Here is a 27,826-nt window from a genome sequence, read left to right as displayed (position 1 = left end):
GAAATGTAGTTCTGGTTCCCCGCGCGGTGGGCTCACGCCGTCTCGCGTCTCGCCGCCCGCGAGGCCCGAGTACGCGCGCGCCCACGGAGTCCCGCCCGCTCGGGAGCGCACAAAAGCTCGCGGCCGCGCGAGGCGTGGTGCGGCGTCACGTGACTGGGGGCCGGCCGCGGCCGTCGCTTCAGTCACGCCGCGGGAGCGGCCGTGGCCGGTGCGGGGGAGCCGAGTACAGTCGGGAGCGGAGGGTGAGTGCGGTGCCGGGTGGGGGGCACTGACGGGAGAGCCCTGGCGACCGGCCCCCGGTTCTCGGGCCTACCGGGTGGTGTGGGGCGGCTGCTCTTCAGGGACAGCGGGTGGGTTGTGCGGGTCTTGCGTTCTGCGGAGGCCTCCCCGCATCATCCGGGGCGGCGCCCCTCAGGACGGTGACCCAGGCCTCCCGGGACTCGGTGGGCGCGAAGCTGCCGGACCAGCCCCCAGGTCGGAGGGCTTGCAGGATGGACAGCCGATCCGGGAACCCGGCTGCCCCAGGCTGCGGGAGCCTTCTGTGGAGGCGTGTGTGGAGTGGGGGAAGCGTAGCTTTGGTCTTTTCTGATTTTGGAACCAGCCCTGCAGCTTTCTTTGGCCTGTGGGCTTCCTTTTTCTCTGCCTTAGTATATATATATTTTTTCTTCAACGGTTAGGTGTGTGCATTTACTTGCAAGGTAGAGGTGGGGAGGAGATCTTCCATCCTCTGGTTCGCAATGTCTCCCAATGGCATATACTGAACCAATCTGAAGCCGGGAGCTAGCAGCTTCTTCCAGGTCTCCCATGCGGGTGCAGGGTCTCAAGGACGTGAGCCATCCTCCGCTGCTTTCCCAGGCACATCAGTAGGGAACTGGATCCAAAGTGGAGCAGCCAGGGCTCGAGTGCCACCTGTATGGGCTGCAGTCATTGCATCAGATGACCGGAGTCCTTGGGACCCTGCGCCTGGGTGGAAGACCTGGAAGAAACTTCTGGTTTCTGCCTTCGCGTGGGCTCAGCTCATGTCATGGGGGACATTTGTGGAGTGAACTAGCAGATGGAAGATCCTTTTCCGGGCCTCTCATGCAGGTGCAGAGTCCCAAGGCTTTGGGCCATCCTCAACTGCTTTCCCAGGCCACAAGCAGGAAGCTGGATGGGAAGTAGAGCTGCCGGGATTAGAACCAGCGCCCATATGGGATCCTGGTGCGTTCAAGGCGAGGACTTTAGCTGCTAGGCCACGCCGGGCCCAACATTAATTTTTGTTCTAAGTGTAAAATGTAGATGTACTTAAAGTTCTGTCAACTGACCCTTGAAAGCATAGCTGCTCCTCCTGTTGGGTCTATCTCTCTTTCTCCGGGGTACGGGGCAGACACTGTTGCAGAGCTCCCGTGGTTGCTTTACTCCTCAGAGCCAGGAGCCAGGCTCTCTGGGCAAATCTTGTCTATAGTGATGGGGAGTCAACTGCTTCCTCTGAGGTTCTGTACTGGCAGTAAGCTGGAACCTGGAGCCAGGCCTGAGCATCCCATCCATGCATTCTGACATGTTGGATGCAGGCGTCTCCACTGCTAAACCAAACACCTGTCCCTTGTGTTCATTCCTAACGTGCTGGTGACATTTGGCACCTCTGTCCTCCCCACCTTGCCATCTTGAAAAGGGGCTGTGGTCCCAGGTACCGGGGTGAATTCTACACTTGAGGTGTACCGATGCCGCTTTTTAATTTAGTTACAGTTTTGGGGCAAGTTGCTGAACCTCTGTATGCTGTGTGTTACTCTGTCCTGGGTACTTGTATGTTGAAAAGACAGGATGATGGGTAAAACAGTGGAAATATGGTACTGTTAGGTTGCTGACCACCCTTGAGAAGAAAAATATCAACAGGTTGTAAAAGTTACAAAAAAGACTTTATGGGAGTTGCTCTCAGGCACTGTCCATGGAGCAAGGAAGAAAGAGGGAAGGGAGTGGAAACGGCAAGCTAGCATGGGCTCTGTTTAAGTCCAAATGAGGTCAGAATATCCACCTGAATCTAAGTGACCTGTCTGGTTAGAGGCTGAGGTCTGGAGTAGGCCCCGGCCCCCTCCTACAGCAGCTATCAGGTATGTGTTGGAATTTCCTTAGAGCTTTGGGAGATCATAAAGGTTGTCTGCTCTCCTGATGATCAGTTGAGAGGTTTTAGGGTAATATACATACTGCAAGGTAATATACATACTGCTGGAGTTACATGAACCAGGTCTCACAATGACATGTTTGTTTTTTGTGAATTTGGGGGTTGTCATGAGATGGTGGTGTGGCAGGCTTATCCCCCGCCTATAGCACTGGCATCCTGTGTGGTATCTGTTTCAGTCCTAGTGGCTCCACTTTTGATCCAGAAGCGGATTATGGGATTCTGGTGCATCTATCCTGAGGATGTTAGTTACTAGGCTATCGTGCCAGGCCCTTCCTTTTTTTTTTTTAAGATTTATTTTTTATTATGTTTTTATTGGAAAGGCGGATAGACAGAGAGGAAGATCTTCCGTCCAATGATTCACTCCCCAAGTGAGTGCAACAGCCGATACTATGCCGATCCGAAGCCAGGAGACTCTTCGGGTCTCCCACATGGGTGCAGGGTCCCAAAGCTTTGGGCCGTCCTCGACTGCTTTCCCGGGCCACAGGCAGGGAGCTGGAAGGGAAGTGGGGCCGCCGGGATAGAACCGGTGACCATATGGGATCCCGGGCGTGCAAGGTGAGGACCCTAACCACTGCACCACTGCGCCGGGCCCCAGGCCCTTCCTTTTTAATAATGATTTATTTATTTTCATTGGGAATGTATTTAAAGAGAAAAGGAGAGACAGATTTTTCATTCCCTGGTTTACTCCTCAAATGGCCATAATGGCTAGAGCTGGGCTAGGCTGAAGCCAGGAGTTAAAGAGACTCTATTCAGGTCTTTTCTGTGGGTGGCTGGCCCAAGTACTTGGGTGTCTTCTGCTGCTTTGCCAGGCAAATTAGCACCGAGCTGAATCCAAAGTGGAGCAGCCGGGATTCCAACTCTCATCCCACCGCGGATTGCTGATGTTGAACACTGATTTAGGTCATTATGCCACAATGCTGTCTCTGTTAAATTCTTTTTTTTAATTGTATAAATTTTATTTTTGATACTTTTTACATATTTGATTAGGGTGCAAAGGGTCAAGGGCTACAGGAAAGTGGGTGAGATCATTGTTTTCACATTCTGGTTTTTTCCTTCCTGTATCTAGGGGGAGGGGAAAAATAAGGGGAGAAGCCACACCCGGCCTCCCAATCACCCCAGGTTCCCCAATGTCAGGCGTGCTCCAAGGGTCCTGCTCAAGTGGTTTTGATAGTTCAACAGTTCTGTATTACTGCTGATCTTGACACTCCAATCTCGATAAAACCTCTCCAGACTCCACTGGCTGATATAGTTCACCTTAGATTCTCTGTTTGCCCAGGTATTCAGTGCCAACTCTTGGCTGGGGTAGTTGATGGATTTGTTCTGTCCTTCGTCTTCTGTTATGGTACCAGGTATCCTCTGCAGGCTCCAGTGTACTGCCATATCCTCCACATGCATCTGGATATGCTGTCCACTGCTCTGTCTAAGCCACTGAGGAGGCCCAGTTCTAACACATGCATTCCACAGTCAGACCATGGATCCTGAGATTATCTCCATGGTTGGAAATCTGAGTCCAGTGTTCAGTTGGTGGAATTCCCAAATAAACTTCATCTGAGCTGATCCCAGACCTGATTCTTGTATGTGCATGCCATTACAGGGTCTGGTACTGTCTTTCGCCCAGATCAGCATGGTTCCTGTGCTTGCCAGTATGTACAGCATAGCCCTGTCTGTCCAACATCCCATTCAACTCTCATATGTGTCAGTGGGCACTGAAGCCTAGTTCAACTTGACCAGCCTCATAATCCAGCCCACACACCTGCCAACGGGTACCACTCTGTCTAGCCATGCCTGTCCCAGTTCTGGTTCTCATGCTTACTAGTCAGAGTGGCAACCCAAGAGGGAGGTGTCCATTGTTTCCCTACTGGGTCCACTCCCACTCTCGGATCTTGCACTCTCCAGGTGGTACTGCAGTTTAGCTTGACAGAGTTTTCCCCTGTGCCAGCATCTGCTAGCTGATGCTGCGGCAAAGCCCAACCAACCCTCACCCACTCTGGCTTATGCATGTATCAGTAGGTACAGTCTGCCCAGCCTGGCTTGTCTCCAGTCCATTTACATGCAGGCCAGCAGTTGTTGTAGCCCTGCTTTGCCTGGACTACCCCCATCCCAACTCTCACACTCACCAGTACAGTCACTGCAGCTCCTTGCAGATCTCCTACTGGGTTTGCCCACTCTCCCCTGTGTCTCACGTGTGCTGGTTAGGCACTGAGACCTGGACTGGCATGGCCCACCTCACCTCAGCATTTGCCAGTGGGTGCTGTATCCTGGCATGGCCTGGCCTGTCCCCGGTTCCAGCTAACACTGGTGGGGACTACAATCTAGCGAGCTCAGCTAGCCCCCGTCCTGGCCCTAATGTGAACTGGCTGGTATTGCAGCCTGACCTGGTGTGACCCACACACCATTCTGGCTCTTAGATTTGCCAGTGGGTGATATGAACTGGTCCAGGCTAGCTCATCCCAGACCTGAGCGAAAGGTGAACCTGGTGCCATAACCTGGCCTGGTCTGGGCTGCTCCCTTTCTTGGTTCTTATGCTCACCCACAGGGACTGTGTCCCAACAGAGGAATTCCCCAAGCTCCTCCATCAGAATTTCTTTGAATGCCAGATGTGCACACTGGTGAGTCCATGGACCAGCCCTATTTAGTCTACCTCCTGTCCTAGCTGATCCTGACTGGTCCTTATGCATTTTGGTTCTTACCGTTGGGTGCTACATCCCAGCCAAGCCTAGTCCATACCCAGGCACAGTTCATGCTTGTCTCAACAGGGACAGAGACCTAGCCTAGCCTGTCCTACATCTACCCTGGTTCTCACGAGCACCAGTGGGTGCTGGAGTCTAGCCCAGTCTGGCACACCCCAGACCCAGTCCACATCTATGCCAAGGGACACTGCAGCCATGTCCAGACCAGACTGCAGCCCGCAGCCCCCACTCCGGCCCCACCCCTACACTCACCAGTGGGACCCACAACCCAGCCAGAACATCCCCTTAGCTCCCCAATCAGGCCTGATCTCTACCACAGATCTTGTGCATGCCAGTGGTTGCTCTGATCTAGCTTGGCATAGTCCCTTCCCTGTCTTGGCCTTTGCCTTTGAATGCTGCAGCCTGGCCTGGCCCAGCCTGCCTCCAGTCCTCTTACTGGTGGGTGCTGCAACCTGACCCTGCTCAGTCTGCTCTTATCCCTGGCTCATGCAAACCAGTAGGTATGACAGCCTAGCCTGGCATGACCTGCATTCCATTCTGGTTTCTGCACTTGCCAGTGAACTATGATTTGCTTGGCTCTGCCTGGCCTGCAACATACTTGCCAATGGATGAAACTATCCTGCCCAGCCTGCCCAACACCAAGGCCTGCACCACGTGCTCATCAGTGGGAGCTATGACCCACTAGGAGGAGTTTCCCAGGTTCCCCAATTTGGGATACTCCCAAACCCAGATCTCACACATGTCAGTGGGAACTTGGCCCTTACCCAACATGGCCTGCCCCATCTGTCCTGGCCTTTGTATGAGCTGGTGTGGCTTGGCCTGCCCCATACCCTGTTTTAGGGTGCTCATGCGGGTGCTGCAGCCTGGACCTGCCCCACTTGTTCCCAGCCCCAGTACTAGTGAGCATCAGTGAGTTCCATGGTCATGTCTAGCTCAGCCCATCACCATCCCAACTCTCAAGCTAACCAGCAGGACTTGTAGTTCATAGGATTGGGCCCACATATCTCCACAGAATCCACCCCTAGACCTGGTTCTCTTGTGTGCTGGTTGGTGTCATAACCCAGTCTAATGTGACCCATCCCCTGATCCAACACTCACTGTCAGGTACTGGGATCTAGCCCTGCCAGACAGGCCCCCAGCCATAGCTTACATGTGCACTGGCATGTGGTGGTCAGCCATATCCCATGCTAACAAGCTCAACCCAGAACTCCAGTGTCCTGATTGCTCTACATCCCATCCAGTTCCCTGCTTGTGGCCTGAGAAAGCAGTAGATAATGGCCCAAAGCGTTGAGACCTGCACGCACATGGGAGACCCAGAAGAGAGTCCTGGCTCCTGGTTTTGTATCAGCTCAGCTCCAGCCATTGTGACTACTTGGGGAGTAACCAGTAAATGAAAGATCTTTCTGTCTCTCCTCTGTAAATCTGACTTTCCAATATAAATAAATCTTTAAATAAAATAAGAGTGTTGATTTGCTTGTTCACTGGGTGGCTGAGAGTGGGCAAGAACCAAAGCTAGAAGACAGAAATGGGCATTTGATCCACATGTCTGACAGATTCCCAATTGCTCAAGCCACTACTGCTTCCTCCCAGAGTCTGTGAGGAGAAGAGGGGGATCAGGAGCTAGGACTTGAGTATTAGACTCAGGTGTTCTGGTGTGGGATTAAGGCATCTTCACCCTGCAATGAGAATTTAGGATTGCTTATTAAATAAGCAGTTTTTCAGATTACAATTGTACTTAACTAAATTGCCTGGCACAGTAGCCTAGTTGTTAAGTCAGTGCCTTGGATGTACCAATTTATGTCCTGGCTATTCCACTTCCCATTCAGCTCCCTGCCTGTGGCCTGGGAAAGCAGCCAAGGACAGCCCAAAGCCTTGGGACCCTGCACCCACATGGAAGACCCAGAAGAAGCTTCAGGCTCCTGGGTTCGGATCAGCTCAGCTCCAGCTGCTGAGGCCACTTGGGGAATGAGCTAGTGGATGAGAGATTCAGAGGATGGAAGTGGCCATAATGGCTGGAGCTGAGCCAATCCAACAACAGGAGCCAGGAGCTTCTTCCAGGTCTCCCTTGTAAGTGTAGGATGCCAAGTACTTGGCAATCGTCTACTACTTTCCCAGAGCACAGGCAGGGTGCTGGATGGGAAGTGGAGCAGCAGGGAGACAAACAGGTGCCCATGTGGGATTCTGGCTGATGCAAGGCAAGCATTTAGCCACTGAGGCATCACACTGGGCCCAAAGAACTTTTTCTTTACAATATTTCAATGTCCACAGTGAGCCCAGAAAGATTCTCCCAAGTGTTTCATTTGCTATATATGTATCTCTTTATGGACATTCCTATAACCTGTTTCTATCTTACAGGGGCTTAAAAAGGAAACATCTTTCTGGCCAAGCCTTAGATGATCATGAATTCCTGTTTCCTAACCAGAGAAGAGATTCCAGGCAGAATGAGAATGTTGTAGCTGTAGTATGTTTGTTCTTGTGTCCACAGTTCAAATAAGCCTGCTTCTCTGAGATGTGAAAAGAACCTGCAACAAGAAAGTTGTTGCCAACACCTCCGGGCAGAGCCTTGGGGCAGACAGAAGAGCCAGGAATAAAGTCATCTGACATAGAGTAAGATGGCCGTGCTACAGGTGAGTAGGTTGCTTGTTCCTCATCAGAAGACTTGAAGAGAATCTAAACTGGCTAAGAAAGCAGAGGTGAAGGACCTCACAGCAGATTAGGATGGATCAGAAATGCAGCACTGAGATGTTTGTCATATGTCCCTGAGAACACTTACTAGCCATAGTATCCTATGTAATTACTGAGTTTGAATTGGGAACTTGGCCTTCAGGTTTGTGGCAGTTGTAACGAAGAAATATGGATGTTTATGTAAGTTTCATAATTTAAAAAATAAACTGATTCCTCACAGGAAGTATCATTTGATCATGTGTTACTCATTTTTCCTTGGTGAAATTGGTGAATATATGATAAAAAATGTCAGCATTGTGTCATATGGTTAAGTCCACAGCCTGCAATGTCAGCATTCCATATGGTTCCTGATTCTAGTCTAAGCTGCTCCATTTCTTTTTTTTTTTTTTAATAATAAATTCATTTTATTTTTTATGATGTTTACATAGTTGAGAGGGATGCATGCCCATGTGGACCACTGATTAAGGTGGGGAAGGTTGAGGAATGGGAGAAAGTGGATGAGACAATTGCTTCCAATCTCCTTTGTCTTTCCTGTGAGAGATAGCCTGCATCAGTACCCAGGAACGGGGGATGGCCGCCCGATTTTATCCCAGAGTCCCCATTGTGGAGGATGTTTGAAGGTACTGCTGAGTCATTTCAATAGTTCTGAGATCCAGCTGCTCCTCTTCTAATCCAGCTCCCTGCTGGTGGCCTGGAAATAACAGTGGAAAATGGCTCAGATGGTGGGCCTTTGTTACCCACTTTGGGAGACCTTGGTCAAGCTCTTGGCTTTAGCCTTTGGTGCTGTTTGCAGGGTGGATCAGGTTATGGAAGATCTCTTTCTTTTCAACTCTTGCTTTTAGAAAATAAATATATATATCGTCTCTCGACCTTTTGGCTAAGATCAAGTACAGAAAATAAATATATAGATAAGTAAATGTCATTAGGAGGAACTGGGATAAATGTATGATCTTACGGCTTTTCTTAAAGTGGTATTCCTCAGATATAACACAAGGGTAGACTGTCAAGCAGGACTTAGTAACAATTCATTTATTTTTCTAAGTTGTGAAGCCTAATTCGGATGCCAAATGTACATGAAAGAGAGTACAGTTTGTTAGTTATCATCAGCTGATGACATAAGAGCACAGCTCAGGGCAGCAGGAGGACATTCAAGCTGCTGGGAGGCACTCCCTGAGCCCTCCCAGTCACAACCTCTTCTGACAAGGCGAATGAAGACTGTCACTTCATTGCTTTTCTTTATATTTTTAAATGCAGTTCTTTGATTTTATTTGCTGTAATATCTACTCATTTGTGTCTTTTATAAAAATATATATATATGTGTATTTTTTTAATTGTAAAGTCAGATACACAGAGAGGAGGAGAGGGAGAGAGGAAGATCTTTCGTCCATTGATTTATTCCCCAAGCGGCTGTGATGGTTGCGGCTGAACCTAATCTGAAACCAGGAGTCTGGAGCCTCTTCCGGATTTCCCACGTAGGTGCAGGGTCCCAAGGCCTTGGGTCGTCCTCTTCTGCTTTCCCAGGATACAAGCAGAGAGCTAGATGGAAAGCGGGGTCACTGGGATTAGGACCAGCACCCATATGGGATCCTGGTGCGTTCAAGGTGAGGACCCTAGCTGCTAGGCCACCACACCAGGCCCATAGGGTTTTTTTTTATAAGTGTTTGTTTTCTTTGCCTGGTGTTGCACTGGCTGGAACCTCAGGGCAGGGTAGAGTGGTGCATTATTAGGGAGTATCTTTGTTGTGGGCTCTGCTTGCAAGATCTAATGGTGGTGCCCTGTGGCAGTTTTATGCTGATTCTGATGTCAGCCCCCCTGAGTTAGTCCTCTGTTGCCAGCTGTATGTCTGGGGATACCCAGACCTGATCAACTATAAATTCAGTAAGATTCCTTTGATTTGATTTGATTTGAGAATTGACTAGAACAACTCATAACAACTCAGGGAAGCATTTACATGGGATTGCACTTTTAGTACTTAGCATGTAAGTCAAGGCCCTTTAGTTGAAGAAAAAGATAAACAGGGCAGAGTCTGGAGGGTGTTGACGTTAGAGCTTTCATGCCTGTCTCTTGTAAGAAGAACCCGTGATGACGCTAGACGGATTGCTGTGTTGACCATCCAGGACGTCACTTGCGTGTGGAGTCTGACTGCATAGGTGTCAGTTGGTCAGCTGACAACTGATGCAGCTCCCTGCTAATGGCCTGGCAAAGCAGCCAAGGGTTGCCCAAGTGCTTGGGCTCCTGCCACTTACATAGGGAAGGGGAGGAAAAGTTTGTATTTGTTTTTCATGTTTGTTTGTAAGGGTTTATTTATATGAACAACTTAGATCTTCCATCTGCCAATTCACTTCCCAAATGGCTGCAGTGGCCAGTGCTGGAACTTAGAGCTTCATCTGAGTCTCCCATATGGGTGCATTCCTGCTTAGCATAGGGTTTTGTTTCCTCCACTTCCTTCCCAACACTTGTTCTTACATTTCTGATATAGCGTTCTAGTGAATATAATGTAATAGCCTTATTTACTCATTTTTTTGAGTAATATGTGTGCTGCATCATCAGCCTGAGTTAATTCAGCTCCTCACAAGGTGGCAGGAACCAGCTGGGCAGCGTTGGGGTTGGTGAGAAGCTCGGGTCAGGAGAGAGTGGGAACGGCACTCAGGACTCCGGGGTAGGATGACAGCGGTTTCACTACTCCCTTGGACTTTCAGCCATTCCTGTATCTTCACTGGTGAAATGCATTAATGTATTCTGCATGGTTTTAACTTGAGTTGTCTTTTGACTATGGATTTGGAAGAGTTGCTTTAATATTTTGAATTAGGTATGTTGTCAGATATAATTTACAATTATTTGTTTTCAGTCTGTTTCTTGCCATTTCTTTCTATAGAGCCATGTTTAAAAATGTAAACACTTCACATATTATTTTACACTTGAGAATGCTATTCTGTCTCCTATTATAGTTGTCTTGTATATCATCTGTGTGAGTATTGAACACTCATATAAGATGATGTTGCAATTTTTTTTTTTTAAAGATTTATTTTTATTATTTTTTCATTGGAAAGGCGGATATACAGACAGGAGAGACAGAGAGGAAGATCTTCCGTCCAATGATTCACTCCCCAAGTGAGCGCAACGGGCCGATACTATGCCGATCTGAAGCCAGGAGCCTCTTCCGGGTCTCCCACGCGGGTGCAGGTTCCCAAAGCTTTGGGCTGTCCTCGACTGCTTTCCCGGGCCACAGGCAGGGAGCTGGAAGGGAAGCGGGGCTGCCGGGATTAGAACCGGCGCCCATATGGGATCCCGGGCGTGCAAGGCGAGGACCTTTAACCACTTGCGCCACTGCGCTGGGCCCGATGATGTTGCAATTTTTGCTTTTAACCATGAAATAAACTTGAGAGGAGAACAGTAGACTGTGTTATTTGCGCTCGTTTTTCTAAGTTGCCTAGTGGTGCTATTTCTTTTTTTTTTTTCCTACTTATTTATTTATTTTATTGGAAAGGTAGATTTTACAGAGTGAAGAAGGGACAGAGAGATTTTACATATGCTGGTTTATTCCTTAGGTGGACAGAATGGAAGCTGGATGGGAAGTAGACAGGACACGAATTGGCACTCATGTGGAAGGCAGCACCACACACCCAACATTACCTTAGCCAGCTGTGCTAAGGCACTGGCCTGGGACAGTGTTCCAGCTCTGTCCATTTGGAAGTTTTTTCCTCTTTGTTGTTCAAATGTGTGTTTTTTATAATTGACTTCTCTAGGTGTAGAGTATGCTTTTTTTTTTTTTTTAACTTTTCTGGTAGTGCTGATTTTTTTTTTTTAAGATGTATGAAAAGGCAGACATACAGAGAGAAGGAGATACAGAGAGAAAGATCTTCTGTCTGCTAGTTTACTCCCCAAGTGGCTGCAACAGCCGGAGCTGAGTTGATCTGAAGCCAGGAGCCAAGAGCTTCTTCCAGGTCTTCCACACAGGTGCAGGGTCCCAAAACTAGATTGCTTTTCCACACCACAAACTGGGAGCTGGATGGGAAGTGGGTCCGCCCGGGTTAGAACTGGCACCCATATGGGATCACAGCATGTGCACAGTAAGACTAGCCATGAGGCTACTGTGCCGGACTGGTGCAGTAGGTTTTTTAAATGTGGCATTGTGTTATCTCAGATTTTGGGACTAAAGTCCCCTCTTGATCCAATATTTAGATTTCTAAAATTGAACTTTTCTTCTGTTCTTCCCCTTCCTATAAAATTGTTTCATGGTTACAAGAGAGTGTTAAAGGCATTCTACCTGCTCCCCCTCTGCTGTGTTACTTACTCTAATTAACACCATATCCTCTGTTAGTCATTAACAGTGTTAATACCTGCTCAGCCCTGTTAGGGTTTTTTCCCTTGCTTGAGGTGCTGCTTCTAAGAATGCCTTTACATGCCAATTTTCATTGGAAATACTATTAATTTTTAACAACTATCCTGAAACTTTACCTTTTTTACAGAGCCCAGCATAACATAGAAATAAGGATACTGTCTCTGCATTTTTCCTCCATATACTTGAGAGGGACATCAACATTGTTTCCATTCACTAGTTCATTTACCTCATGCATACAATGACCGGGACTGGGCCAAGCCAGGGCTAGGAACCCAGATCTCATTCAGGTCTTCCATGTATGTGGCCAGACCCGACTTCATGAGTCAGTGTCACTGCCTTAACAGGGTCTGCGTTAACGGGCCAGAACTCAGGTTTGAGCTTTATACTCTAGTATGGACCCCAGCCTCCCAAACAGAAGGTCAAGCACTCTTCCCCCTAAGTCCTAGAAGAGTGCAAAGTGGCATTTTATCATGTAAAATATAATGAAGGGGGGCCAGTATTACCATGTAGAAGGTTAAGTTGTGCCTACAATGTCAGCCTTTCATATGGACATTGGTTCTGTTCAGTGGAGCTCTCTGGAAAGCAGCAGCAGCAGATGGCCCAAGTACCTGAGCCCTTGCATATGAAAGACCTTTAGGAAGTTCCTGGTCCCTTGCTGTTAGCCTGGCTGTTACAGTTTTTTGTGAAGTGGATGGAAGCTGTCCTTTCCTGTCTCTGTAACTCTGCCACTCTGCCTTTCAAATATATAAACAAACCATTAAGGGGAAAATATGTACAATGTAAAGGTAGGGATGTAGTAGGCGTTTATGTAACCTGCTGTGATAACAATGTCCAAATAAACTGTTAGGTTTTCTCACAACATGCAGTGATCACTGCTTCAAATTTACCAGAATTGTGCTCTTATAGGACTCATTTTCATTTGGAGATTTATCTGTGGACTTCACCCGGAAGGAATGGCAGCTGCTGGATCCTCATCAGAAGAAATTATACAGGGATGTCATGTTGGAGAACTATAGCAGCCTAGTGTCGCTGGGTAATAAAAAAGCTTCCTCAAGTACCTTGAACTGTGCCCAATAAATTGCTTTCCCCTTTTTTTAGTTACTGAATGCTTTGAGCTCTGAAATTTTTACCAATTGTGTACTTAAATTAGGTTAAAATTTATTGAACAATAACAAATGCAAAAACATTTGTATTTCATTTTCTAATAATGAGATCTTAAGTTTGTTTTTATCTCTGAAATTAACTAAGTAGTAATTGTGGTAAGCCTCATACTGTATCAGCTGTATTGATTGCTTTGCACAGATATTGATTCCTATAGTCTTCAGTACAATCCTGTGTAGAAAGTATATTATGAGAAAATAGAAGCCAGGAGTGGTTAAGTAAGTTTCCCAGGACTGATAGCTACATGGAAAACCACGATTTTAACTCCGATGTGGCTCAAGGCTTGGGCTTGAATTGTAGCAAATTGTAGCAGTCCTACATAGAGACTGTTCTCTGCAGTATAGTCGTGAGAGACCTTGACCTTGCGAATTGAAGGCTGACTGTGGTATGAACTTACTTATGCTTCAGAAGCCCTAAAGCTTCAGCAGTTGAACCTTTGTGATTTTCCCTGAACAGGGTATAAGGTTGTGAAACCAGATATTATCTTCAAGTTGGAGCAGGGAGAAGAGCCTTGGATAGGAGATAGAGAAGTTCCCTGTTCAGATAATACAGGTAAGCGCGTAACAACTAGGTATGGAGGAAGTTGAGCCTCTGTTGATCAGTGATGTGGTATGTCTTAAAAAGTCTGCGAGATTTCTTAAAAATCCTCAAGCCTTTAGTGGTAATTCAGAACAGTTGATTTTAGCTACTCAAGTAAGTCACATTTAGATGTTTTGTTAGCGTAAAACCAAATATGTCTGTCTTATGTGAGTCCTGACATTGTTCCCTATGTTTCACATCTGAGACTTGGGTGTTTGGTTTTCTTTGTCCTGACTTGTTTGATCTGCTCTGTTGCTCCTTCCTGCATAGTCAGAGATGCCACTGCTAGTACGCTGAAAACTTGGATTTTACTAGTTTAGGTGGACCTGGTCTAACCTGATGTCATCTTTAAGTTGGAGCAGGGTCAAGTATCAAGTGATCCTGTTTCTCAGCTCATTTATGTATTTTTTTTAAAGATTTATTTTATTTTTATTGGAAAGGCGGATATACAGAGAGGAGAGACAGAGAGGAAGATTTTCTGTCTGATGATTCACTCCCCAAGTGAGCGCAACAGCTGATGCTATGCCGATCTGAAGCCAGGAGCCTCTTCTGGGTCTCCCACGCGGGTGCAGGGTCCCAAAGCTTTGGACCGTCCTCGACTGCTTTCCCGGGCCACAGGCAGGGAGCTGGAAGGGAAGCGGGGCTGCCGGGATAGAACCAGCGCCCATATGGGATCCCGGGCATGCAAGGCGAGGACCTTAACCACTTGCGCCATCGCGCCGGGCCCTCTCAGATCATTTAATGAGTGATTCTTCCAGCCTTGTTTCTTTGTTGCTCATTTTTCTTTGTGTACCTTTTACATTCTGTTTGGTAAATATATTTGTCAGTAGCCAAAGATGACCTATTACAACCATTTTCCAGTTTTCAGAATTTCTTTTCTTTTCTTGGAGCTAGAAGATAAATGTTATTTTTTTGTACTTACTTTGTACTAGGAAACTAAGCCTTAGAAAACAGTCATTCCCTCACTATATAGCATTTTAGCCCTCCCTCCCCTCCCCAAAACACAACCAACCAGGTTTTTGTTTCTCTTCTAGAAAAAGTCTGGCAAGTGGATCATCGCATGATGTGTCACCAGGATAACCAAGACAAACTTAAAAATATGAGAAAAGATTATGAATGTGATGCTTTTGGAAGAAATTTGGGCATGAACCCTGTTACTTTAAGGAAATCAAACAGTGAGAGTGACTTAAGTGGATTGATTTTAAAGCATCATTTAGATTTGCTGATACCAGAACCAGATTATGGGAGAATAGAGTCAGATGATTTTACTGTGTTTGATAAATTGTTTCGACCTAGCAAGCCTGAGGAAGCTGATAGATGGTTTAAACACTGTGAATTTGCTAAATGTAATCATGAAAGCTGCAAAAAGTCCCAGATTGTCATATATCACAGAACTCGATTAGGGGAGAAACTCTACGAATGCAGTCAGTGTAGGAAACGCTTTAGTAAGAAATCAAGTCTCATTAGACATCAGAACAGACATGTCAGAGAAATAGCCTATGGCTGTGGTAACTGTGGCAAAACCTTTCTCCAGAAGTCACAGTTTGTGACACATCACAGAACTCATACAGGAGAGAAACCATATGATTGTAGCCAGTGTGGGAAAGCCTTCTCTCAGAAGTCCCAGCTCACATCCCATCAGAGGACACATACAGGCGAGAAACCCTATGAATGTGGAGAGTGTGGAAAAGCATTCTCCCGGAAGTCTCATCTCATATCCCATTGGAGGACACACACAGGAGAAAAGCCCTATGGATGCAATGAATGTGGGAGAGCCTTCAGTGAAAAGTCAAATCTGATTAACCATCAGAGAATTCACACAGGAGAGAAACCTTTTGAATGCAGGGATTGCGGGAAAGCCTTTAGTAGGAAGTCACAACTTGTTACACATCACAGGACTCACACAGGAACAAAGCCCTATGGATGTAGTGATTGCAGAAAAGCTTTCTTTGAGAAGTCAGAGCTTATTAGGCATCAGACTATCCATACTGGAGAGAAACCTTACGAATGCAGTGAATGTAGGAAAGCATTTAGGGAGCGGTCAAGTCTCATTAATCATCAGAGAACTCATACAGGAGAGAAACCGCATGGGTGCATCCAGTGTGGGAAAGCCTTCTCTCAGAAGTCCCATCTCATATCACATCAGATGACACACACAGGGGAAAAGCCATATGTATGCAGCAAATGTGGGAAAGCTTTCAGTAGGAAATCTCAGCTTGTTAGGCACCAGAGAACTCATACAGGAGAAAAGCCCTATGAATGCAGCGAATGTGGGAAAGCTTTCAGTGAAAAGCTAAGTCTCACTAACCATCAGAGAATTCATACAGGAGAAAAACCCTATGTGTGCAGTGTGTGTGGGAGAGCTTTTTGTCAGAAGTCGCATCTCATATCACATCAGCGGACACACACAGGGGAGAAACCCTACGAGTGCACTGAGTGTGGGAAAGCCTTTGGTGAGAAATCAAGCCTTGCGACACATCAGCGAACTCACACAGGAGAAAAGCCCTATGAATGCAGGGACTGTGAAAAGGCCTTCTCCCAGAAGTCGCAATTGAACACTCACCAGAGAATCCACACTGGGCAGAAACCCTATGAATGTTTTTGTGGGAAAGCTTTTTTTGAGAAGTCAGAGCTAATTAGACATCAGAGAACTCATACGGGAGAAAAGCCATTTGAATGTAATGAATGTAGAAAAGCCTTTAGGGAAAAGTCAAGTCTCATTAATCACCAGCGAATACATACAGGGGAGAAGCCCTTCGAATGCAGTGAATGTGGTAAAGCCTTCTCTCGGAAGTCGCATCTTATACCTCATCAGAGGACACATACAGGTGAGAGACCTTACGGATGCAGTGAGTGTCGGAAGGCCTTCTCTCAGAAATCACAGCTTGTCAATCATCAGAGAATTCATACTGGGGAGAAGCCGTTTCGATGCAATGAATGTGGGAAAGCCTTCTCACAGAAATCACAGCTCATTAATCATCAGAGAACTCACACAGGGAAGAAATCCTAGGGATGCAGTTCATGGAGGTCATGCAGGAGGTTGTGCAGGGCATGCTTTCAGCATCAGTGCAGACTGGAGTGAGCTGAGCATGCAGTGGATCTCAGCCTTTCACACCCTACTCGAGCCTTACAGAGGAGGAAATTACATCAAAGTGAAGTAATCCTCATACTTCTTATCTGAGACCTTCCCAGAGGTCATGTTTCACTAATTATTATAAATATTACCACAAGGGGCGAGGGAAAGTTCTATAGATCCAGCAAGGGAGGCTGTATTTTTATCAAGAAGTGACAGTTAATTGCATGTAAAGAAATACTAAATATAGGACAAACATTAGCCAGTAATCCAATTGCATTTTATTTTGGATGGTTCAAGTTACAAACCTTGAAGACACTAGAAACCTGTGTCCCTAGAAATAATGCTTCAGAGGGAAGATATATACTTTCATAGATGGGACCAAAAATAGCCACTTCTGTTTGACAGATACTCCTTTTGAAATATGAAATGTTAAAACTATGTGACTGATTTAATCACCGAATCATCTGAGAAACTTAATTGCATTATGGCTGTTTTCCTTTGTCACACATTTAACCTTTTGGTATCACAGTTGCCAGTTTACTTGGGAGCATGAACTACATACATTTTACAGTGCCTCTGATGTCTGTCATAATACCAGTTTTTCTGTGTTGTTACTATAAAAATGAGGAATTGATACAAGTTGGCTATTGCTGAATGAGTGGGTTAAGTAACAGTACCATACTTTTTTCTAATTTGCTGTCACATATAAGAGACCTGCTGTTAGTAGTAGCTTCACTAAGCACAGGAACCACAGAATAGCAGTAGTAATGTATATAATACTGCGTGATCAAAAGAAAAGTACCTCCACTTAATCACTCAGCACTCAGTGAATGGTAGTAGTGCTGTGAATGACTGTTTTCTTCAGTGAGAAGCGTCAGTTAACCAAGTGTATTTGTCTTAAATGCCGTGTAGCCCAAGTACAACTTATGTTATGATATATGAGTGTTTTGTGCTGCTGTTACTTTTGGTGTTTCATACACTATCTTGAAAGTTAGATGGATAAGCTGCATTAATAATCATTGCTTAGAAGATATAAAATATAAAGGATTTTGTGGTGAGGAAATACCCTTTACACATTCATGGAAGTGTATTTTGCCTTGGAAATTTCTGTGATACTGAACAAATATTAAATAAGACATTATTACTTGAAATATTTGTGTTTTCTTTGAACAGTTGTATTATTCATATAAAGAACTTCCCACTAGTAAATCAGCATTATATAAGTATGCTTTTCTTTAATCATGCATGAACTGATTTGGCTAATTTATTTTATTTACATTTAAGAATATTATGTTTTATGATATAATTCCATAGGCTCTGGGGTTGCCCATGCCCTTCCCCAAGGTCCCTCCCCCGCCCCATTGATTTCCCCTCTAGTTTTACAATGGATGTCCTTCATGAACAGTCACAAGTCCATCATGCTGTTATTGAAGTGTTTCCCGACAATGTAGGCATGGACATTGTCAGAGAGTCCATCATCTTACTGTTAGGATGTATTCAGTTTGACTTGGCTAATTTACAATTTTGTATTGGTGGCTGAAAAAAAGTAATGTGTATAGTAATTGAATTCAGAAAAGTCCAACAGCTTGATTCCAAACACAAGACTTCTTTTTTTGCACAGATTGTGTCGTCATGATGTGCTGCACCATTCATTCTAGCAGTGTTTTTATCAGTTTTCTGACATTGTTGAAGAATTGGGACTTTCAATGAAAGTAATTCTCTATGCCAGCCATTTCAGTAGCCAAGAAAGAAAAAAAAAACTGTATTTGCTCATGGTGATTTTGAGACCATCTGATCATATAATGTTCTTTTTTCATACTCAGATTCATGGGCTGCCTCCATTTCTAGTATCAAAGTAATTTTACTGGATTCTTTTAGATATGCTTTTTAAGTGAATGAATAGCAATAGGGAGGTGTTTTGTTTTGTTTTGAAAATTTATTTGAAAGAGAAGCAGCAGGATATTCTATGCCCTGATTAACTCCTCAGATGGTCTCAATTGCTGAGAGTAGGCCAAATCATAGACAGGAACTTTTTCCTGGCTTCCCCTGTGTGTGCATGGCCCAAGTACTTGGGCTATATTTTGCTGCTTTCCCAGGCATAATATCAGGGAGCTGAATCACAAGTTAAGCAACCAGGACTCAAACTGGGTCCATATGGGATGCTGGTTTTACAGGTGGCAGCTTTAGCTCTGCCAAAACACTAGCTCCCAAGATGTTCTGCAGTGTGATTTTTCCATTTTGTTCCTTTCCTAGCTCCAGAGATTGATTTTTTTTTTTTTTACAATCTTTACATAGTTAATTAGGGCACAAAGTTTCAAGGGCTACAGGAAAGTGGGTAAGACTATCATTTCCACATTTTTTTTTCTATATCTGGGGTAAAGGGGGAGGTAAAGGGAGAAGCCCCACCTAGTCTCCCACCCATCCCAGGTCCCCAATGTGGGGCATGCTCCGAGGGTCTTGCTCAAGTGGTTTTGATAGTTCAACAGTTATCAGTTGCTGCCCATCTTGCCTTTCCAAGCATGAAGAAATCACTACAGAATCCACTTTTTGACATAGTTCATCTTAGATTCTCCATTTGCCCTGTTTTTCACTGCCAGCATTTGGCTGGGTTTGTTGGTTGATTTGTTCTGTCCTGTCTTTTCTTGGTTAGGGATTTGAGTGCAGCAGTTCAATTGAGGGGATCCCTAAAGAAACTTTGAGGAACCCAGACCAGGTTCTTGTGTGTACTTGCAAGTACAGGGCCGGGTATACTCTATCGCCCAATCAGCTTGTGGTTGTAATTGCTGGATCGGTTCTGTTTCTAGCCCTGCCTTCCACTGGAACTAATGGGTGTTGCAGTCCAATCTGATTCTGCCCAGCACACTCTCAGCCCTCATATAAACCAGTGGGAGCTTCAGCCTAGTCTGAGCGACCCACAATAACCCCCACCAGGCCTGCCTCCTATCCTGGGATTAGAAGTGGTGCCCATATAGGATCTAGGAGCATTTAAGGCAAGGATTTAGCCACTAGGCCACCATGCTGGTCCAAAAATAAATAAATTTTTTAAGATTTATTTTATTACAAAGTTAGATATACAGAGAGGAAGGTCTTCTGTCTGATGATTCTCCCCAAGTGAGCCGCAATGGATGGTACTGCGCCAATCCGAAGCCGGGAACCAGGAACCTCTTCTGAGTCTCCCACATGGGTGCAGGGTCCCAAAGCTTTGGGCCATCCTCAACTGCTTTCCCAGGCCACAAGCAGGGAGATGGATGGGAAGTGGAGCAGCTGGGACTAGAACTGGCACCCATATGGGATCTTGGTGTGTTCAAGGAGAGGACTTTAGCCGCTAGGCCATGCCATTGGGCCCAAATAAATAAATCTTAAAAAAAAAAAAAACCAAAAAACTGTTCTGGGCCCAGCACCATAGAGTAGTGGTTAACGTCCTCACTTTGAACACGCTGGGATCCCATATGGGTGCCAGTTCTAATCCCAGTGGACCTGCTTCCCATCCAGCTCCCTGCCTGTGGCCTGGGAATGCAGTCAAGGACAGCCCAAAGCCTTCGGAGCCTGCATCCATGTGGGAGACCTGGAAGAGCTCCTGGTTCCTGGCTTTGGATTGGCTCAGCACCAGCCATTGCAGCCACATGGGGAGTGAACCATCAGATGGAAGATCTTCCTCTCTGTCTCTCCTCCTCTCTGTACATCTGCCTTTCCAATAAAAATGAATAAATCTTTTTTAAAAAAATATTGTTCTAGCATTATCAGCTGCAGAGCTGGCAAAAGTGACATCATCAGAGAAAATTTGCTTTGATCTGGAAGGTGAGCAAATCTATTTACAGTTTTTGTTTTGTTTTTCTTGAAAGGCACATATACAGAGAGAAGAGACAGAGAAAGATCTTTCATTTGCTGGTTTACTCCCCAAGGGACTGCAATGACTGGAGCTGAGCTGATCAGGAGCTAGGAGCTTCTGCCAGATCTCCCAGACAGGTGCAGGGTCCCAAGAATTTGGGCCATCTCTGCTGCTTTCCCAGGCCACAAGCAGGGAACTGGAAGGGAAGTGTTCCAGCTGCTCCACTTTCCATCCAGCTCCCTGCTTTGTAGCTCAGGAAAGCAGTCAAGGAGGGCCCAAGGCCTTGGGACCTTGCACCCACATGGGAGACCTGGAGGAGGTTCTTGGCTCCTGCTGTCAGATCAGCTCAGTTGTGGCCACTTGGGAGTGAGCCAACAGCTGGAGAATCTTACTTTCTGTCTTTCCATCTCTGTAAATCTGACTTTCCAATCTTAAAAAAAGAAAAGAAAAGAAAAAGACAGGGCTAGATACAGAACTGACCCAGTAATTGCAACTACCAATGTGTGCATAGGTTGATGTGGATGAGACTGAGCTGGACCCTGTACTGGCAAGCACACACAGGAGTCAGGTCTGAGATCACTTCAGATGAGGTTTCTTTGGGCATATCTCCAATGGAACCACTGGACTCAGAACTCCAACCATGAGGAGAACTGCAGAATCAGTGGACTGACTGTGAAATGCATGTGCCAGAACTGGGCCTCCTCAGTGGCTTAGACGGAGCAGTGGATGATATGCCCAGATGCACATGGAGGATATGGCAGTCTGTTGGAGCCTACAGAGGACATCTGGTACCATAGCAAAGGAAGGAGGGCAGAACAAATAGTGAACTACCCACGCCAAGTATTTGCAGCAAATATGTGGGTGAATGAAGACTCTTAAGATGGATAATGTCAGCCAATGGACCTTGGAAGGATTTTCTCATCCTTGGAGCTGTGAGATTGACACCATCTCAGCTTTGAAACCACTTGAGCAGAACCCTCAGAGCATGCTCCACATCGAGGACCCTGGGTATTGATGTGGTTGGGATACTGGATGTGGCTTCTCTTCTTCTCTTCCCCCGCCCCCTCAGATACAGGAAGAAGAAAAAATTTGGAAACACTGGTCTCACCCACTTTTTCCTAATCCTAGACTCCTCCCACTCTAATTACCTATGTAAACATCAACAAATTTTTTAAAAATGAGAAATTATAATGGGAAAAAATTTCTTAGGGCTGTTATACAAGGTACAGATGTGAGAACAAAATAATTTTTTGTCATATATAAACTTTTACAGAAAGCAAAACAGTTGCAATTCACTAAAAAAGGAGTTGTGGTTTCCAAGAAGTGGGAGATGTTAACACAGAAGAGTAAATAGGTGAAAGTTAGGGTGGTCCTGCAAGCCAGGATGGTGCAAGCCTGAGAAATACTCAGCAATTTACACCCTAGAAGGGTGACTATCCACCAGTCTACATCATTAGGACATCCCGGAAGGCAGGAGGGGAACGAGCTGTTAAAAGATGAGAGGAAACCGGCCTGAGGCCGTCCACAACAGGTGGGCGGGGTACTGCAAGGAGACTCAGCAGCGAATCCCAAGGAACCAATGAATTTAGATAGGAATAACCCCCTGGGCACCCCCGAGCTGCTTTCCGGGCGTCCCTGGCGCGTCCCCCGGGCGCCCGCACTACACTTCCCAGGAGGCCTTCGGCAGACGCGCCTTCGGACGCCGCAGCTCCTGCGTGGAGCCGCAGCAGTGGCGGCGACGCGCGTGACGTCAGAGCAGCGCCGGCGCAGGGCGTGGGGCTCGGCCGCGGGCGGTGAGTCCCGGCCGGCTGATCGCGAACCGGGATCGCTTCGCCTACCGAACCTTCTGGTGGGTCCTGCGAGTGTCGGTGCATCGCGGCGAGATCCGTGTCAGTCCTCCGGCCAGGACGGTGACCCCCTCGGGAGCCCGTGGCATCGGCCGCGGCGCAGTCCGCCTTCCGCGCGGGTCGGGGCGCGGCGTCCGGCGTCGCTTTGCCTTCCCTCTGGCCGCGGCTGTCAGGGCGAGTGGGAGGGCGCCTCGCCACTGAGGGAAACCCGGGCAGAGGACGCGCGTGGCGGGCTGCTGCCCCGTGACGGCTTCCCGAAAGGCCGCTGGCCGCGTCGCCATCGCGGACCTTGTTGGCGGTTGTTGACTGAGGGACTGAGCGGTTGGCGCCCCGCGAGAGGCGTCCGCCGGCTTGGCGCGGGGCCCCGGTGCGGCCCCTGCTTTCCTAGGGCTTGAGGCGGGAGCTGGGTCCCAGGTGGAACAGCCACGGTTTAATGTGCTGTGCCACTGTGCCAACGCGTCTGGATTTCTGTTGGATTAATCTGAAAATGCTGGCAGGTTGTGTTATGTTTGTGAGAGAGGCAGGGTGCATGTTAGAAAGGCAAGGGGTGTGTGTGTGTGAGAGAGAGTGAGAGAAAGGCAGGGTGTGTGTGTGTGTGTGTGAGAGGGAGGCAGGGTGTGTGTGTGTGTGAAAGAGGGAGGCAGGGTGTGTGTGTGTGAGAGGGAGGCAGGGTGTGTGTGTGTGTGTGAGAGGGAGGCAGGGTGTGTGTGGGTCTGTGTGTGTGAGAGGGAGGTAGGGGGTGTGTGTGTGTGTGAGAGTGAGAGAAAGGCAGGGTGTGTGTCTGTGTGTATGAGAGGGAGGCAGGGTGTGTGTGTGTGTGTGTGAGAGTGAGAGAGAGGCAGGGTGTGTGTGTGTGTGTGAGAGTGAGAGAAAGGCAGGGTGTGTGTCTGTGTGTATGAGAGGGAGGCAGGGTGTGTGTGTGTGTGTGTGTGAGAGTGAGAGAAGGGCAGGGTGTGTGTGTGTGTGTGTGTGTGTGAGAGGGAGGCAGGGTGTGTGTGTGTCTGTGTGTATGAGAGGGAGGCAGGGTGTGTGTGTGTCTGTGTGTGTGAGATGGAGGCAGGGTGTGTGTGTGTCTGTGTGAGAGTGAGAGGCAGGGTGTGTGTATGTGTGTGTGTGTGAGAGAGAGGCAGGGTGTGTGTGTGTCTGTGTGAGAGTGAGAGAAAGGCAGGGTGTGTGTGTGTCTGTGTGAGAGACGGAGGCAGGGTGTGTGTGTGAGAGAAAGGGAGACAAGGTTTGTGTAAGAAAAAGGGATTTATCAGAGCGAGGGATTTAGGGTATGTGTGTGTGTGAGAGAGAGAAAAGGAGACAGTGTGTGAGAAAGGCAAGGTATGTGTGTATGAGAGAAAGGGACTTAGGGTGTGTGTGTGTGAATGAGAAAGGCAGGGTGTGTGTGTGAGGCAGAAACCTGACTACTAGAGCTGCCAGTGCTGCATGTCGGGACCTCTCGGTGGAGCTGAACTGAACTCTATTCCAGTGTGGCATGTGGGTGTTTCATCTACTAGAACGGATGCCTACATCCAAACCTGTTTTTTTTTTCCTTGTTGTTTCCCTTAGGAACTTTCATGTTATTTGAAAGTATCATTCATTTGTTCAGAGTTGAGGGAGAAAGTTTCTGTTAAAGGCAAACTCGTGAAATGATGACTTCCCTTGGTTTTCTTCAAGTAGCAAGTTAAGCACCAAAGCTTTGTTTTTTTGTAAGAACACTGGTTAATATTGCTGTACTGCTTACAGTATTTTACTTTCAGCTGCAGTACTCTTTCTAGCACTTTAGTCTTCTGTGACATTAGATTTGTACTTAGTGTGGTAGGGATTTCCGTTGCGCTAAATATGTTTCTCTGACTCAAGACTAACATCCAAAAACATGATTTTTGCCTTTTCCCACGTAATACCTGTGTTCTTCCTTGTCTTACACAGCATTTTATCATGAAGTTTGAGTATGTAGGTAAATTAGAACTATGTGGTGAATATTTATGAACCTCTGATCTGGACTCTACTGTTGATATTTCACTATGCTTAATTATAATCTATCTATCTGCATCCATTACTTTTCAAATAAATTGTGAACATCTATACATTTTCCCTAAAAACTTCAAAATGTGTAAATATTATCTAAAATTAGGTTTTTCTTTGATGTAAAATTTGTGTGAAATGCATGCATTTTAACTATGAATTTGGTAAGTTCTGAGAAGTGGACCATTCTTCAAAGAATTATTTACTTTTAATTGAAAGGCAGATTCAGAGAGAAAAAGAGGGTCAGATTTCTTCCATCCCCTGGTTTACTCTCCAAATGGCCACATTTGGGTTCAGCTGAAGATCCACATGGGAGCAGAGGCTGAAGCTCTTGGATCATCTTCCTCTGCTTTCCCAGGCCATAAGCAGGAATCCAGATCCGAAGGGGAGCATCGGGTACTTGAACTGGCACCCATATGCAATGCTGCCACCACAAATGGAGGCTTAGCCTGGTATGCCATGACACTATCTCCAAGAAGTACATCATTCTTTTAAAAAAAAAAAAATATTGGAAAGTCAGATATACAGAGAGGAAGAGAGACAGAGAGGAAGACCTCCTGTCTGATGATTCACTCCCCAAGTACCACAGTGGCTAGAGCTACGCCGATCCGGAGCCAGAAGCAAGGAGCAAGGAGCTCCTCCGGGGTTCCCACACAGGTGCAGGTTCCCAAAGATTTGGGCTGTCCTTGACTGCCCTGCCAGGCCACAAGCAGGGAGCTGGATGGGAAGTGGAGCCACCAGGATTAGAACCGGTGCCCATATGTGATCCTGGCGCATTCAGGGCGAGAACTTTAGCCACTAGGCCATTGCGCCAGGCCCAGAAGTACACCATTCTTGGCTTTCATAGCTTGAAATATGTCTTGACCATCTCTGCTGGCCCCAAAATTTTAACTTCCTGGCTGCTGGATCCTTTTTACTGATTTTTTTTTTTTGCCCTTTCTTTACAGATGCAAAACTGCTAAACTTAGAATTTAAAGAGATCCCATTTTCTTTGATTAAAAATTAAGTGTTCCATGTGTCTGTCTCTCCCTCCTCTTTCCAGAGGCACCCCACCTCCTGGCTTTCTGGAGGTGCTTTCTACTTCTCTCTCCCTTCCCTGCTCACCTGGTCCCTTCAAAAATAAACTTTTCTGTCAGAAAAAAAAAAAAAAAGTGTTCCATGTGTCTGAGAGAAACACATCCTTTGGCTAGGTCTTGTCCAGTTGTGGGTCCTGACCCTTAGTACTGGTTGAAACAGATTCCTTGGAAAGCAGAGAAGTTAATATTGTGGGTGTTAGGTAAATATTGACAGTTGCCAGATATCCCAATGAATATGAAATAGCAAGTACCAGATTAGCATCATTCTAGGATGGAGAGATCGGTCCTAATTCCCAAATGGTTTGTTTTCTTATAAAGGAGACAAATAGTTACTGATAGTGTCAGGAAAATGTTCAAGGGCCAGAACAGAGGGCCTGGCAAAGAGCTACTGATTGGTGCAAGAACAACACAAAGGACCATGACCAAGGGGGATAATAGTAAGTCTTAGAGGAGATGAAACAAGGGCAGTGGGAATTCAGTTGAAAAGCTGTTAGGATCCAGAAAGCCATGAAGCCTGTATACTTAGCATGATCAGGCCTGTGCCTTCCTGCTGAAGCTGGAAGCTTTCAGCTCATCTGTGCCTTGGAATAGACAGATTATCCCCAGGACCAGTGACTATCATACCTTCTCTTGCAAGACAGAATTTGCAGATATGCTTCTACCGAGGACTTTAAGGTAGGACGAAATTGCCTTGGACTATCTCCAAGTTGTTTTTTTTTTTTTTTAAAGATTTATTCATTTTTATTGGAAAGGCAGATTTACAGAGAGGAGGAGAGACAGAGGAAGATCTTCCGTCCGATGGTTCACTCCCCAAGTGGCCACAACAGCTGGTGCTGAGCCAATCCAAAGCCAGGAGCCAGGAGCCTCTTCCAGGTCTCCCTCGTGGGTACAGGGTCCCAACGCTTTGGACTGTCCTCGACTACATTCCCAGGCCACAGGCAGGGAGCTGGATGGGAAGTGGGACACCGGGATTAGAACTGGCACCCATATGGGATCCTGGCGCATTCAAGGCTAGGACTTTAACTACTACACTATTGTGCCAGGCCCTATCTACTAGGTTTAGCATAAGGTGATACTCGGGGAGAAAGAGGCAGCCCTGCCAATACCTGGATTTTAGTCCTCTGAGACCCATGTTGTACTTGGGAATTCCAGAGCTATCATGCGGTAAATGTGTGTTGATGACAAAAATAGAAAGCCAGTATGTCTCTCCGTACCCAAAGTTCACCAAAGTAAAGATGGTCTCTCTTTGTGTTTGTGTTTTTTCACCTCAGTAGAATTACAGAATGATGATAAAGTAATGCCTTACGAGTGGGACAGTGCACTCTCTAAATGTGACTTCTCATTCACAATGTTGAGTTACTGTTTATCTCCTTTAGGTTTTCGATTTGAAGGCTTAAATAATGGGAGAAAAATCCCCTCTTTGCCAGGTAAAGGTCTTGACGTGGATGGCTTTTGTTGTGCTTTCCGATGCCCTGAATTAGGCCTTGTGTTGTTTGCATTTCCATGAGACAGTCACCCTGGTTTGCTACTTGGATGTCTTTTTTTTTCCTAGTTTACTTTGAGACCTAGAGTGGGAAGTGGGGGTGAGTGGGGAGAAGGTGGGGGCATCTCCCATCCACTGCTACATTCCCAAAGTCAGTAACTGAGAACTCAACTTTAGTCTCCCCCATACGTGGTTGGAACCCAGTTATTTAAGCTATCATCTGCAGCCACCCAGGGTACACATTGACAGGGAACTGGAATTTGGGAGCATAGCTGGGACTTGAGCCAGGCTCCCTGGTGTGGGATGAAGAGGTTCCAGTGGTCTCAAGCATGAGGCCAAGCGCCTGTACCCTAAGTGCCTTTGCTCTTGTGTCTCACAGATTGGTCCTTGTCTTTCTTCAATGTGCCTTGTCCCCCTGGGACGATTATTGGGTTTGATAGCATCAGAAATGCCTTTTCTTGTTTTGTTTCCTACACAGCAGCAACCCAAATAGGAAGATGGACTCTGAGCTCTGCGTTGTGACCCAGGAAAGGGCACTGTTCCCTAAAGGTCAAGGTTGATTATGTCACTGTGGTCAACACAGGAAGAAAGAACGCTGGACGTCATTAGGTAGAGATCTGAAATATGAAATACTTTCCTGTATAGAGTTACATTTTTCTGTTACCATTAAGTGAACTGAGGTTACCTGGAAGGTTATCCTGTCTCAGCATCCTAACCTCTGGGGGCTCAATGTCACTGTGCTCCTGCCTTCTGTTGCCTGCTGTCCTCCTGGCTCTCATACCTTGTTCTCCCTGTACCTTTGAAGGTTCCCTCAGTCTTTACATGAGACATACTTTTCTACATATGCAGTGCTTATCCATACGACTTTCAACCAGATTTTGCTGTCTTCT

General features: G+C 46.5%; 1 protein-coding gene and 1 long non-coding RNA gene across 4 annotated transcripts; both read left to right on the top strand.

Moving 5' to 3' along the window:
- Positions 1 to 163: 163 nt before the first annotated feature.
- LOC121167012 (zinc finger protein 84) lies at positions 164 to 17,842 on the top strand. Of its 3 annotated transcripts, XM_040996362.1 has the most exons (5): positions 164 to 242; positions 7,334 to 7,475; positions 12,782 to 12,908; positions 13,493 to 13,588; positions 14,650 to 17,842. In XM_040996362.1, the coding sequence occupies exons 2-5, from the start codon at positions 7,461 to 7,463 to the stop codon at positions 16,623 to 16,625; spliced, it is 2,214 nt and encodes a 737-aa protein (XP_040852296.1). In that variant the 5' UTR covers positions 164 to 242; positions 7,334 to 7,460; the 3' UTR covers positions 16,626 to 17,842. The 3 variants fall into 3 exon arrangements, with proteins under 3 accessions (XP_040852296.1, XP_040852295.1, XP_040852297.1); XM_040996361.1 differs by lacking the exon at positions 164 to 242 and having other exon boundaries at positions 7,026 to 7,475; XM_040996363.1 differs by lacking the exons at positions 164 to 242; positions 7,334 to 7,475 and having other exon boundaries at positions 12,393 to 12,908.
- Positions 17,843 to 22,281: 4,439 nt separating this feature from the next.
- On the top strand, positions 22,282 to 27,810 carry LOC121167009. The gene is made up of 2 exons (XR_005885526.1): positions 22,282 to 22,369; positions 26,830 to 27,810. It is a non-coding gene; the product is annotated as an uncharacterized LOC121167009 (long non-coding RNA).
- Positions 27,811 to 27,826: the final 16 nt, after the last annotated feature.

This window comes from Ochotona curzoniae, unplaced genomic scaffold (genome assembly GCF_017591425.1).
Source record: "Ochotona curzoniae isolate NIBS_2020 unplaced genomic scaffold, NIBS_Ocur_1.0 patch286, whole genome shotgun sequence".
NCBI lineage: Eukaryota > Metazoa > Chordata > Mammalia > Lagomorpha > Ochotonidae > Ochotona > Ochotona curzoniae.
The sequence above is the reverse complement of the archived record's forward strand: the minus strand, read 5'-3'. Positions and strand labels throughout refer to the sequence as shown.

Bases quoted from the DNA above. Each gene is read 5' to 3' on its own strand.
- LOC121167012 (XM_040996362.1), top strand. The intron at 12,909-13,492 runs GTAATAAAAAAG...TTCCCTGAACAG, and splicing joins TAGCAGCCTAGTGTCGCTGG to GGTATAAGGTTGTGAAACCA. The intron at 13,589-14,649 runs GTAAGCGCGTAA...TTTCTCTTCTAG, and splicing joins TCCCTGTTCAGATAATACAG to AAAAAGTCTGGCAAGTGGAT.